This window comes from Osmerus mordax, chromosome 3 (assembly GCF_038355195.1).
Source record: "Osmerus mordax isolate fOsmMor3 chromosome 3, fOsmMor3.pri, whole genome shotgun sequence".
In the NCBI taxonomy this organism is placed as follows: domain Eukaryota; kingdom Metazoa; phylum Chordata; class Actinopteri; order Osmeriformes; family Osmeridae; genus Osmerus; species Osmerus mordax.
This window is the reverse complement of record NC_090052.1, coordinates 3,650,672-3,664,930: the sequence shown is the minus strand read 5'-3', so window position 1 is coordinate 3,664,930 and position 14,259 is coordinate 3,650,672. Positions and strand designations below refer to the sequence as shown.

Here is a 14,259-nt window from a genome sequence, read left to right as displayed (position 1 = left end):
TCCGTGCTATGTGATTGAAATTACGACTTGAGCACCAGAGAGTCAGTTTAGCAGACCTGGGCATTGTACGGCCCGCGGGCCACAACCGGCCACAGGCTGTCTCAATCCGGCCCGCGTGAGGTAAATCAAAAATTTTAAATAAATAAATGTGTTGAGCGGTAGTAAATATGTAGTCCTGAAAGACTACAGTGATCAGGCGATTTACATATGTGCACTTGCGCAACCTCACCGACAGGAGAGTTAGCTGTTGGTTAGCCCTCGAAAATGAAAAACTTTGCCACTGATTAACTTTTAACAAGACATGGACTTCTAAGTATCTGTTTACTGAGGTCAAAGTGAAAGCTGGGAAGAAAAAAAACTAACGCGGACATAATAAGAACTTGACTGATTCAGTGGGCGCGGGATGATGGTTTGCTAGTTGAACTGCAGACCCTGATCATGACCTGTCAGCTGTCCTTCGCATATCCACCTCAGACATTCAGACAGATTTCGATGCACTTGTTCAAGCCCACTGGATTTCTCTCACAGAACAAAATGAACTGAAAAAACGTATTGCTTTTTGTATAAAGTTTCCACAGTCAATTCCACATCTTTAACATACTGCAAAACAACTTTTCAGTGTTTGTGAAGATTAACTGGTTACAAATAAAATGAAACACTGTTGTTGTTGTTTATACTGTTTATTACTTCTATAATCTTTCCTATTTGACATACACCAAAATCTAAAATATTTATATAAATATTTACAGAATATCCTTATTCTTCTGATAACCAGTAGCAGCTAATCAAAATATATACTTTACTGCTTTTTACAATGGGAGAAAATGAATAGTGAACAAATTGATGAGGCCCTCCAACACATTTCAGGTTTCTCATGTGGCCCCTTGTAAAAATGAATTGCGGACCCCTGAGTTACAAAGCTGGGTCATGGAGCTAACCCATGGAGCTAGGATTTTGATGCTAGGCAGAGTGTGGCAAGATGATTTAGCCAAGGCCATAGGGCAAGAAGGCCAAATTACAGGTGTTGGCCATCTGAAGGGCATGGGACAGCAAGGTGGGACCCGCTATAAGACTTTGAGCCATGAAATGTTAGGTCTCAGTTCAAGGAAGCACTTTTAAATAGTAGCACTTTCTATTTTGAAATGTTTTATTTTGCTTAAAATGTTTTAGTTTGGTAGCTCAGTGAAGCACTTAAAAGATTTTTTAAATATATATATACAGTATGATTGTGCTTCAAATAAAAAATATATTTACCTACACCTTATTCTTACATTTAGCAGACGCTCTTATCCAGAGCGACTTACAGTAAGTACAGGGACATTCCCCCTGAGACAAGTAGGGTGAAGTGCCTTGCCCAAGGACACAACGTCATTTTGCACAGCCGGGAATCGAACCGGTAACCTTCAGATTACTATCCCGATTCCCTCACCGCTCAGCCACCTGACTCCCCATTCTTGTTTAAGATGAATGTATGAATGTATATGGAGCGTGACAAAAAGGTGACCTTGAAATTGTGGCGACGCAAGGAAAAATTCGGGTGCACCTAAATTTTGTGCTGGTGCACCTAAATAAAAAAGTTAGGCGCACCAGTGCAACCAAGGCAACAAGTTAGTCTGGAGCCCTGCAATGGGCTCGTCCCAAATAGTCAACAGCCCTCTCAGCTGACACTTCCGGCAGATTCCAGTAAACACACAAGTATTTCAGAAGTATTTCGACCTACGTTCAACTTGTGTATACAGCATGCATCTTACAAACTTGTCTGTGGGGTGTGCGCGCGAGCGTGTGTGTGTGTATGCGTGTTATGTGTGTGTGTGTGTGGTTGTGTGTGCCTGTGTGTGCGAATTGTGTGTGTGTGTGTGGGTGGTTATGCGTGTTATGTGTGTGTGTCCTCCAGAACCCGGCGGGCCCTCCTTCACCATCGGCAAGGCCATCTGGCTGCTGTGGGGTCTGGTGTTCAACAACTCCGTCCCGGTCCAGAACCCCAAGGGCACCACCAGTAAGATCATGGTGTCGGTGTGGGCCTTCTTCGCTGTCATCTTCCTGGCCTCCTACACTGCCAACCTGGCTGCCTTCATGATCCAGGAGGAGTACGTGGACCAGGTGTCTGGCCTGTCTGACAAGAAGGTAGGTGGAGGGAAGGAGGGAGGGGTGGAGGGAGGGAGGGGTGGAGGGAGGAAGAGAGAGGGGAGGGGTGGAGGGAGAGAGGGAGGGAGGGAAGAAGAGAGAGGTGATGGAGGGAGGGAGGGAGGAAGAGAGAGGTGAGGGTGGGAGGGGTGGAGGGAGGGAGGAAGGAAGGGAGGTGAGGGAGGGATTCATTCTTATAAACACTTGATAAAGAACTTGGATGGATGGAGGGATGGATGGTTGAGTTCTTACAAACACCTGAAAACGAACTATGATGGATGGAGGGAGGTGGGTAGATGCTAGAATGTCTCCTTAGCGTGTTATTCTCTTTACTTTAAAGTCTCCCGCTTTCTCGTTTCTCTCTCTTCAATCTCTGAACCCTGTCCCATTTGTCATCCCTCGCTCCTCTCCTCCTGTCCTCCTTCTGGATCTACAGTCTTTATCTTTTCCGTCTGCTCTGCCTCCGCCTGTCTCATGCTGTAAACTGTCAATGGCGGGGTCACTTTTCCACAGTAAAAGCTCCTAATATTGTCATTGAACTCCCCGTTCCCCCTCTTCCCCTGTCTGCCGTCCCCAGTTCCAGAGCCCTAACGACTTCTCCCCGCCCTTCCGGTTCGGCACGGTGCCCAACGGGAGCACGGAGAGGAACATCAGGAACAACTACCCGGACATGCACGGCTACATGACCAGCTTCCACCAGAGGAACGTCAACGAGGCCCTGCACAGTCTCAAGACTGGGTGAGGACAGGGAGGAGGACAGGGGGAGGACAGGGGGGAGGACAGGGGGGAGGACAGGGGGAGGACAGGGGGGAGGACAGAGGGAGGACAGGGGGGAGGACAGGGGGAGGACAGGGGGGAGGGGAGGACAGGGGGGAGGACAGGGGGAGGACAGGGGGGAGGACAGGGGGAGGACAGGGGGGAGGACAGGGGGGAGGGGAGGACAGGGGGAGGACAGGGGGGAGGACAGGGGGGAGGACAGGGGGAGGACAGGGGGAGGACAGAGGGGAGGAAGAGGGATGGGGATGGGAGAAGGAGGGGAGATCTTTGAGTTTGGAGGAGAGAGGGAGGGGGGTTTGGGGGAGAGGGGGGAGGAGGGTTTGGGGGAGAGGGAGGGGGGTTTGGGGGAGAGGGGGGAGGGGGGAGGAGGGTTTTGGTTCCAGTTTGGAGGAGAGGGGGAGGAGAGGTTGGAGGGGTTTGGCATTAAACAGGCCCCGTCATCTCCCGTCATCTCCCGTCATCCCGTCCCAACAGCAAACTGGACGCGTTCATCTACGACGCGGCGGTGCTCAACTACATGGCCGGGCGGGACGAGGGCTGCAAGCTGGTGACCATCGGGAGCGGGAAGGTGTTCGCCTCCACGGGCTACGGCATCGCCATCCAGAAGGAGTCCCCATGGAAGAGACACGTGGATCTGGCCATACTGCAGCTCTTTGGAGATGGTGAGGTTCCTCTTGGTTCCTCCAGGTTTCTCCAGGTTCCTCCAGGTTTCTCCAGGTTCCTCCTGGTTCCTCCTGGTTCCTCCAGGTTCCTCTAGGTTCCATCTGACAAGGTTACAATTATGAGAGCTACCTGACTGAAAATGATTCTCACTGTCTGCCTTTGGTCCAAACAAAACACGAGTCACGAGGCGAGGGAGTTGTTGAATTAGGTGTGTGTCAGAGAGAGAGTGTGTGTGTGTGGCTAGTTTATTTGGGTGTTCTCCAGTGTGAGTACCCAGGGCCCAGAGCCCTCCAGGGCCCAGTATAGTGTCCTAGTTAGAGTTGCCAGTTTAGCTCCTGGTATATCTCTACACTCTGTCAACGGTGTGTGTGTGTGTGTGTGTGTGTTTGTGTGTGTGTGTCTTTGAGTAAATATGGGTCAGCATGTGACCAAGCGGGTGTGTGTGTCAGTGTGTGTAGTCTCATTCGTTTTGTATGCAGGTAAGGTATGATCCTCAATTTGTAAATATTGTGAATATGGTTTTGTGTCTTCTCTTAAGGCTTGTGTGTGTGTGTGTGTGTGTCCATCTGTGCCTGTTTGCAGAGTTCACGTGTGCGTTAGCTGATTGTGTATCGTTGTGCGTCGTCTCCCTGAGTCCGTGTGCGTGCGTCCGGGTGTGTGCGAATCACCTATCCGTCGTGTGTGTGTGTGTGTGTGTGTGTGTGTGTGTGTGTGTGTGTGTGTGTGTGAATGTGGGTCGTCACACTGTGCCGTCCCCTGCCTGCAGACTCTCCTCCACTCTCAACACTTCCTCCTGCTCCCCTTTCAATGTCACTCCGCAACGCCCCGACGTGCTCTGTGGCCTAGATAGGCCTCCTCCGGCCCCTCCTCCCCCACCCGCAGACCGGTGGGCCTGGTACAGGAGCAGGCAGCAAGCTGGTGCAGTGCAGAAGCAGCCAGAAAGCGGGTGCAGGCGGAGACGCCAGGCTTTTTTGCACCGGGGCCTGTTTGACACAGAGGCTGCTAGACAGACAGACAGATGCTAGACAGACAGACAGATGGTAGACAGACAGACAGATGCTAGACAGACAGACAGATGCTAGACAGACAGACAGATGCTAGACAGACAGACAGATGCTAGACAGACAGACAGATGGTAGACAGACAGACAGATGCTAGACAGACAGACAGATGGTAGACAGACAGACAGATGCTAGACAGACAGACAGATGGTAGACAGACAGACAGATGCTAGACAGACAGACAGATGGTAGACAGACAGACAGATGCTAGACAGACAGACAGATGGTAGACAGACAGACAGATGGTAGACAGACATGGTAGACAGTGCAGACAAGGTGGTCTGAGACCGCAGGGAGACACCCTTACACGTCACACACACTCACTCACACTCACACTCTCTCTCTCTCTCTTTCACACATACCCCCCACACACACACACACACACACACACACAGGCAGCCAGGAGCGATACAGACAAAGTCTGAGGCTCTTATAGGTTATTGTGTGTATATACATCGGTGCCTATAAGTATGTGTGTGTGTCTGTGTGTGTGTGTCTGTGTGTGTGTGTGTGTGAGCCTCCTGTTGACGCTCAGGGGCCCGTGATCCCATGTGTGTGAGAGCCGTGCTGACGCAGAGCCGATGCCTGAATATATGATTAATTAAACAGCTTTATGTTTGTCCGGCTACGAACAACCCTGCAACCAGCGGCTAATTTTACAGAAGGTGACCTACTAAAGACCCGAAACCTACCCAGGACACACACACACTTACAAACACACTTAAGATGTAGACGTACACATACACACTTTATCCTCACAAACAAACACATGTCAATATTTGCATACACAACACACAAGCTTGCATACTGACATGTTGTGCCACGGAATGTAAGACATGTAGTGGGAAGTATGAATTAACATCTAGCCATCCCCCTTGCATGCATGCATGCATCTATTGGCTGTTTCCACTGTGTGAGATCTACTTTAAAATGTATGATCCATCCCATACTGGGTCTATACTAGCCCTGAGTGTCCTTCCTCCTCGAGCCTCCAACTTTCTTCTCCCTTTCTCTTTTGTCTTGCATCATCCCCCCTTTCCCTCTCCCTCTCCTCGCGTTACATCATCTCCTCTTTCCGTGGTCCCTTCGCCCCCCTCCCCTCTCTCTTTATTGCTCTTATCTTTGTCTCCACTCTCCCTCCACCTCACCACCCTCTCTCCCTTCGACATTTCAACACTCTCAATCCTTTCTTCCCAATCGGCATGCGACACGCCCCCCCTCCCCCCCCCCTCCATGTTATCTCTCTGTCTGCTCATGGTCCTGTTCCCTCGCCTCCTCCTCCGCCCCCCCTCCCATCCGTCCCCTTCCAAACCTCCCCTGCTCTCCTCCCTCTGCTCCCTCGTCCACCCCCTCATCCTTCACCCCAACACCTCCCGACACATTCGATCCTCACCTCCCTTCCTCCCAACACACTCACCCCTCACCTCCCAACACACTCACCCCTCACCTCCCAACACACTCACCCCTCACCTCCCTTCCTCCCAACACACTCACCCCTCACCTCCCAACACACTCACCCCTCACCTCCCAACACACTCACCCCTCACCTCCCAACACACTCACCCCTCACCTCCCTTCCTCCCAACACACTCACCCCTCACCTCCCTTCCTCCCGACACACTCACCCCTCACCTCCCAACACACTCACCCCTCACCTCCCAACACACTCACCCCTCACCTCCCAACACACTCACCCCTCACCTCCCAACACACTCACCCCTCACCTCCCTTCCTCCCGACACACTCACCCCTCACCTCCCAACACACTCACCCCTCACCTCCCAACACACTCACCCCTCACCTCCCAACACACTCACCCCTCACCTCCCGTCCTCCCAACACACTAACCCCCCCACCCCTCCCTCCCCAGGTGACATGGAGGAGCTGGAGGCCCTGTGGCTGACGGGGATCTGCCACCACGAGAAGAACGAGGTCATGTCCTCCCAGCTGGACGTGGACAACATGGCGGGCGTCTTCTACATGCTGGGCGCCGCCATGGCGCTGTCGCTCATCACCTTCATCAGCGAGCACCTGTTCTACTGGCAGCTGCGCTTCTGCTTCATGGGCGTGTGCTCGGGCAAGCCTGGCTTCACCTTCTCCATCAGCAGGGTGAGTCTGGGGGGAGGGAGGGAGGGGTGAGAGGGGTAGAGGGAGGGCAGGAGGGGCAGAGGGGTAGAGGGAGGGGCGGGAGGGGTAGAGGGAGGGCAGGAGGGGTAGAGGGAGGGGCGAGAGGGGTAGAGGGAGGGCCGGGAGGGGCAGAGGGGTAGAGGGAGGGGCGGGAGGGGTAGAGGGAGGGCAGGAGGGGTAGAGGGAGGGCAGGAGGGGTAGAGGGGTAAATGGAGGGCAGGAGGGGTAGAGGGGTAGAGGGAGGGCAGGAGGGGTAGAGGGGTAGAGGGAGGGCAGGAGGTGTAGACGGGTAGAGGGAGGGGCGGGAGGGATAGAGGGAGGGCAGGAGGGGTAGAGGGGTAGAGGGAGGGCAGGAGGGGTAGAGGGGTAGTGGGAGGGCAGGAGGGGTAGAGGGGTAGAGGGAGGGCAGGAGGGGTAGAGGGGTATAGGGAGGGCGGGAGGGGTAGAGGGAGGGCAGGCGAGAGGACCAGGGAGGGTTTAACGTAAGTCAGACAACACTGGAGAATGGAGGGATGAGGAACAGAGAGGTGGAGGTGATCATCCAGTCCACAGGGGTGTCTGCTTCTCCCTTCTGCACCACATCGCTCTCTCCCCAGGCCTCACTGGAATGACCTGAACACTCGGAAACAGACTGATTTTCGCTGTGCCTTTTTCGGCTTCGTATTCGTATAGAGACAGGAAAGCAGGAAGAGAGAGAGAGAGAGGGGGAGACTTGCAGGAAGTAGCAAACGATGTCCTCTGCGCTATGCCCTTCGGCTTCATTCTATGTGCCCCGTTGTAATGCATCTGTTATCACTGATCTAGACATGGCTGGACAGGATTGAGCCGGGTTGAGAAGCACATGTTTTCACCCACCCAGATCATTAGATCTGATATGATCTCACAGTATTCACTGGCAGTCAGGGTCATGACCTTCCTCCTCATCTTCCCTCCATCAACTTTACGGACGGTGGGAGAGAGACCCCTGGCCAAGTCTCCATGGCAACTTAGCATCCATGAGAAGTGTTTCCTTTATGGCTCTGGACTGGTGAAAAACCAAGAGTGTGAGAAGAGGTTGTGTGCATGTGTACGTGTGAGTGCATGTGTGAGTGCATCTGTGTGTGTGTGTGTGCGTGCACATGACCATGTGTGTGTGAGAGTGCCTGTGTGTGCGTGTGGGGGGGTGTGAGGGTGTGTGTGTGCGTGTGAATGCATTTTAACATACAGTCAGTGTGTATGTGTGTGTGTGTGTGTATGTGTGTGTGCGTGTATGTATATGCGTGTGTGTGTGTTCAAAGGGGCAGGGGGGTGTTCCCTTTCATCGTGACACCACCCTCGCTTTCACGACGAAGGGGGGCAATATTTACAAAGCGATTGAGCTGCAATCAATTTCTCCCTCGACAGAGAAGGTGAAGGGGGGCTAGGAGGGTGGAATAGGGTCTCTCTCGGAAGGAACGTCACCAACCCACCTCCACCCCCCCCCCCCCCCTCCACCCCCCCCCCCCCCCCCTCCACCCCCCCCCCCCCCTCCAGGCCCCCCCCCCCCCCCCCCCCCCAGTGTGTGGGTTTTGCATCCTAATTGTTTTGACGGGAAGGCGGTTTGATTAACCGAGCCTGTCAAGGTGAAGAGGTGAAGACTCTGGCCACAGGCTGCACTTAAAACAACCAATCAGACGCTCACAAGCCGTCACACGCACGCCTGCAGTACACGCACCCTCCTTTAGAATGCAGGGAGCTGTTGGCCACACGTTAGCAAAACAGCAAAGGAAGAGAAATTGCCGTAATATTTAATAAATGTATCATTTTTGTCTCGGTGCACAACTTTGATTATTTTTTTTGTCGGGAGTTAATTTAGTGTTATTGTGTTTGTGTGTGTGTGTGTGTGTGTGTGAACCACAGGTCTGTTGATGCTGTCAGTGTGTTTTTGTTACTCCTGGTGTGTGTGTGTGACGCCCACCTGTGTGTGTGTCTGAGTCTACCGTTACAGTGTGTGAGAGAGAGTGTGTGTGTGTGTTTGTGTACTCGGCAGTTGACTTCTCATTGGAAAGCCAGACTGGCTGCTCCAGTAAATGTTGGTGATGACATCATTATCATTTGTATGAAGCGAGCGAGCGCCAATGACGTTTTTTTCTGCACAAACATTCATTTGTACACGGCCTCATTTTCCCACACAGTCATGATCATGATGTGAAACTTCATTGCCTGCCAGTGCGACTGACAATGAACCGCCGGTTGCCAGGACAAACAGCAGAAGATGGATGTTTTAGCAGCCAGGACGACCGGCTTGGTGTGTGTGCGTGCGTGTGTGTGCGTGTATCACCCTGCTCATCATCACAGGCCCTCGTCACGTTCCCTAGGCGATTGTAAGCCAACCAATGAGGAAGCGATGCTTGATGACGGCTCCGCCACGGGCCCAGCATCTTCCACTCGATGAGCAGCACAGCCCCGCCCTGCACACACACACACACACACGCACCTCTTACTCCGTGCCACAGCACCTCTCGATTGATTCTGCCTTTTAATTTCTCTGGCATCATCCAATAAACGTTATTATCATTGCCGCCATTAACATTTAAGCCCGCGAAGCTGAGATGAGTCACGCCTGGGTGGAGGCTGGAGGCCTCAGGGGGCTTCATGAACCGCTGCCCCCCCTCACCACCCCCCCTCACCACCCCCCCTCACCACCCCCCCTCCTGGGAGGGAGGGTGGTGAGGGGGGGGGCTCCCTAGCTGTGCCCGCCTCCGGGAAACACCTGTGACACTTCAATTCATTACATTGATTTCTTAAACACACATACTCGCATAATGAGTTTGGAAAAAAGTTTATGAATTAGGTGTGCAGAGCTTAATCAAAGCTTCTTCTTTTTTTCCCCCGGCTGTCCGATTTGCGTCGTGCTTGTGGTAGTGATTTACGTAGTGCTTAAAGACCCGCACGCGCACACAGTCCCACAGACACACACACACACTGTCACACACACAGGCACACGCTTGGCTCTTCGCAGGATTGGATCTTAAACCTGGCGTGTCCTGTGTAATCATGTATAGATTTTTCTGGTCCCTCTGCGGTCTGGTATTTGAATAACTCACCTTCATGGCTGGAAGTAGTACAGCCCCGCAAGCACACACACCCATCAACACGCACGCACACACAGACATCACATCCTGACTAAACAATGGCTGCCTTCTTCACCCACTAGTCTGTCAGTGTTTGCTGTACGTGGGCATGCGGAAGGCATCAGCCTCATCAGCCTCTTCGTGCCTTTGCCTCTTGGCACACGTCCAACAGGCAAAGGCACGAAGGCTGTTTCGTTTACTCATCCATGTCGCTGTGTGTGTGTAAACAATGCAAGCTGAGCTGCATGTAAATCCTGACCCGGTCTGTGATAGGTCCACGCCCCGTCGCTACCGGAGCCAAGGGCTGAGAGAGTGTGCTCCCCGACGGGATGTCAACAAGGGGGTGAAAGGGGCCAACCAAGCCAAATAGGGAGACTCTCCTTCTCTGACTGTCATCCTTTTAGAAGGAGAACAACAGATGGGGGGGCAGCCGAGAGAGAGAGAGGTAGAGAGAAAGGGAGCGAGAGAAAGATACAGAGAGAGGGAGAGAGATACAGACAGAGGGAGAGAGACAGAGAGAGAGAGAGAGAGACAGAGATAGAGACAGAGAGAGAGAGAGACAGAGAGGGTGACATCTAGAAATATCCAGGAGTGAAGAAACAGTCAAGCATGCAGCTGAGGAGAGAGGGAGACGGGGCGAGATAAGGAGACAAGCTTGTTTGAAGACAGGGAGAGAAAAACCGACAGACAGGAGCAGCCCAGAGGAGACAGGAGGGGTGCTAAGGTACACTAAACTAACTCTCTGCGCCACAGCGAACGATATCCGCCGACGAGAGCATCGTCAGGCCGTCTGTCCTCACGTGACTCTGACCCCCGGCCTGGTTCAAATGCTGGCACCAGCAGTGACGACCTTGTCACCTCTGACCCCTAATGACGTCCGGAGGCTTCCATTAACGCCGCCATCATCTGGCGACTGGTGAAGGAGCCTCGGAAAATCATTGGGTGTGATTGATTCGACGCACGGGGCCATCCTTCACGGATGGTCCTGCGAGCAGCCACGCACTGGGATGTTGATCTGGATATCGTCTTATACATCAGCGGATGCAAATGGCGCCGTTTGTCTTTCTGTCGTTTTGCATCCTTCCCCCCCCTCTCCCTCTGCCCCCCATATATATTAAAGTGTTATTCAACGTTATTACATCTTGGGGACAGCCCAACCAGCCCAGGGTTAGGTGTTTTTTGTGTTTTTTTTATAGCTGCCGCTGGCTATTTTGATGGTATTGATTACATATTATTGATCGTCCGAAGACCCACAGGTTTTACTGCTTCTCTCTCGTTATCAATCACCCTTTACCCGTCCTCTTCCCTCCCTCCTAGCATTCTTACATAATTTCCGTCCCCTCCCGCAGTATGGTCTGCAATGTTACATTTCTAGCAATGACTAAGGAGACCTATATCTGGGGTTTAAAATGTAGCCAGTTGGTTACCTGCAACTCTTTTGAAACCGCAGTGGTTTCTGTCTGGACATCAGTTGTACACCATCCTTGGGTTCTTCAGCTCTGACACGTGTTGTCATATCTGCGTCGTGTTCTGTCGGGCTTTTGTTTGGTTTTGTGAAGCCTGAGGGGAATTTCTGACCCCCCCAAAATTGTTAACATAAGAATAGACAAAGGAGATTTTTGTTGTTGTTTCTTTCTCTGATTTGCTTTTACCATCCCGCCCCCTCTCTTCTCCCCCCTCCCCCCACAGGGTATCTACAGCTGTATCCATGGCGTCCAGATCGAGGAGAAGAGCAGCTCGGCCCTGGACTCGCCCTCGGCCACCATGAACAACACCCACTCCAACATCCTCCGCCTCCTCCGCACCGCCAAGAACATGGCCTCGCTGTCCGGGGTCAACGGCTCGCCCCACAGCGCCCTGGACTTCATCCGCCGCGAGTCGTCCGTCTACGACATCTCGGAGCACCGCCGCAGCCTGGCCGGCCACTCGGACTGCAAGCCGTCGTACCTCCCCGACGACAACATGTTCAGCGACTACATCAGCGAGGTGGAAAGGACGTTCGGGAACCTTCACCTGAAGGACAGTAACCTGTACCAGGACCACTACCTGCACCACCACGGGGGCTCCGCCCTGGGGCTCAGCGGGCCCCCGGCCAACCGCCCCCACAGCCTGGGCAGTGGCAGTTCCCTGGAGGGGGGCATGTTCGACTGCGAAAGCCTCGGCGGAGGGGTGGCGCCCATCTTCACCACGCAGCCGCGCTCGGCGCTGACGCACCGGAACATGAGTAAGTTCGACCTGATCTCGGGGCAGACTCCGCCCTCCGGCCAGAGCTTCAAGGGCGGCCTCCCCGACCTCTACGGGAAGTTCTCCTTCAAGGGCGGGGCCTCCAGCTCCGGGTACATCCCCGGGCACGAGCGCTACTGCGGAGGAGGCGGCGGAGGCGGAGACGACGGCAACATCCGCTCGGACGTGTCCGACATCTCCACGCACACCGTCACCTACGGCAACCTGGAGGGCAACGCCAAGAAGCGCAAGCAGTACCGCGACAGCCTGAAGAAGCGGCCGGCGTCCGCCAAGTCCAGACGGGAGCTGGACGAGATCGAGCTGGGCTACCGGAGGAAGCCCTACCACATCAGCCACCATCACTACCACGGCCACCGCTCGGCCTCCCCGCCACTCCCGCCCTCCGAACGGAAGAGGGGCGGAGGGGGGGGAGGAGGCCCCAACGGAGGGAACCCCTCATCCTACCTGTACAGGGATAAGGAGGGTCTGAGGGATTTCTATCTGGACCAGTTCCGCCCCAAGGAGGGCGTGCCCCAGTGGGAGCACGTGGATCTGACGGACGGGCCGGGGGGGAGTGGCGGCGGCATGGGCGGGGCTAACTGCACCAGCCTGGTGTCGGTGGAGGACTTCCTGAAGAGCGGCAAGCCCAAGAAGTTAGAGTCCAAGGGGGGAGGGGGCGGAGCCGCCGGGGCGGGGATGTCCGGGGGCGAGTGGGAGTGCCGGAACTGCCGCGCGAGCGGGAGCAAGCAGATGTCCATGCACGGGGGCGGGGGAGGAGGGTACGGCGGGTCCTCCGGGGTGGGGGGCGGCGGGGGCAGTCGGCCCAGCTCGGCCTCCTGCGTGCGATGCGAGGGCTGTAAAAAGACCGGCACCCTGTACGACATCAGCGAGGACAACAACCACCTCTTGGAACAGATGGGGGGAGGGAAGGGGGGAGGGCAGCCTCAGGGCCAGCGCAGGAAGGGGGGCCTGGGGAAGCCCCTGAGGCGGCAGCACTCCTACGACGCCTTCGTGGATCTCCAGAAGGAGGAGTCTGTGGGCATGGGGGGCGGGGTCATGGGCGGGGTGATGGGCGGGGTCGGCGGGCAGATGGGCGGGGCCGGGATGGGCGGGGTCCTCCCGCCTCCCCGTAGCGTGAGCCTGAAGGAGAAGGAGCGCTACATAGATGGCGCCAGCCCCTTCGCGCACATCTTCGAGCGCCACGGCGGGTCAGAGCGCGAGCGCGACCGGGACCCGCTGTTCTACGGAGGCGGCGACAGCCGCAAAGGGGCGAGCTCGCCGTTCGGCCTCTTCCGGGGCGGCGAGGGTCTCCACCGCCGATCGGTGGGCGAGAGAGACATGAGGGACAGGGATAGGTCGATGATGGAAGGAGGCGGAGTCGGGGGAGGCTACCCGCTGTCCAAGTCTCTGTACCCCGACAGGGCCAATCACAACCCGTTCATCCCGACCTTCGGCGACGACCAGTGTCTGATGCACGGAGCCAAGCAGTACTACATGAAGAAACAGCAGCAGCAGCAACAACACACGCCCAAATCTGTCCGCTCCGACTTTCGGGGCTCCGTGGGCGTGGCCTCCTTCCTGCCGGCACCGGGGTCGGCGGGGGTGATGTCGAACATGGCGCCCCGGTTCTCCAAGGAGCAGTGTCTGGGTGGGATGGGGAACCACCACGGCTCCACCCTCGGGGTGGGCCCGCCGAGACCGTTCAACGGCAGCAACGGCCATGTCTACGAGAAACTGTCCAGCATCGAGTCGGACGTGTGAGAGAGGAGAGGGGTTAGGAGCAGTGGAGATGGGAGGAGTGAGGGGGGGGGGGAGGAGGTGAGGGGTTAGGAGCAGTGGAGATGGGAGGAGTGAGGGGGGGGGAGAGGAGGTGAGGGGTTAGGAGCAGTGGAGATGGGAGGAGTGAGGGGGGGAGAGGAGGTGAGGGGTTAGGAGCAGTGGAGATGGGAGGAGTGAGGGGGGGAGAGGAGGTGAGGGGTTAGGAGCAGTGGAGATGGGAGGAGTGAGGGGGGGGAGAGGAGGTGAGGGGTTAGGAGCAGTGGAGATGGGAGGAGTGAGGGGGGGAGAGGAGGTGAGGGGTTAGGAGCAGTGGAGATGGGAGGAGTGAGGGGGGGAGAGGTGAGGGGTTAGGAGCAGTGTAGATGGGAGGAGTGAGGGGGGGGGAGAGGAGGTGAGGGGTTAGGAGCAGTGGA

General features: G+C 55.3%; 1 protein-coding gene across 1 annotated transcript in view; it reads left to right on the top strand.

Moving 5' to 3' along the window:
- Positions 1-13,828, top strand: part of grin2ba (glutamate receptor, ionotropic, N-methyl D-aspartate 2B, genome duplicate a) — a 16,717-nt gene extending 2,889 nt beyond the window's left edge. Inside the window, exons 3-7 of the mRNA XM_067232440.1 lie at positions 1,895-2,124; positions 2,702-2,862; positions 3,376-3,563; positions 6,496-6,734; positions 11,534-13,828. Of these exons, the coding sequence (XP_067088541.1) occupies positions 1,895-2,124; positions 2,702-2,862; positions 3,376-3,563; positions 6,496-6,734; positions 11,534-13,828 (3,113 nt within the window). The remainder of the gene's footprint in view (positions 1-1,894; positions 2,125-2,701; positions 2,863-3,375; positions 3,564-6,495; positions 6,735-11,533) is intronic.
- Positions 13,829-14,259: the final 431 nt, after the last annotated feature.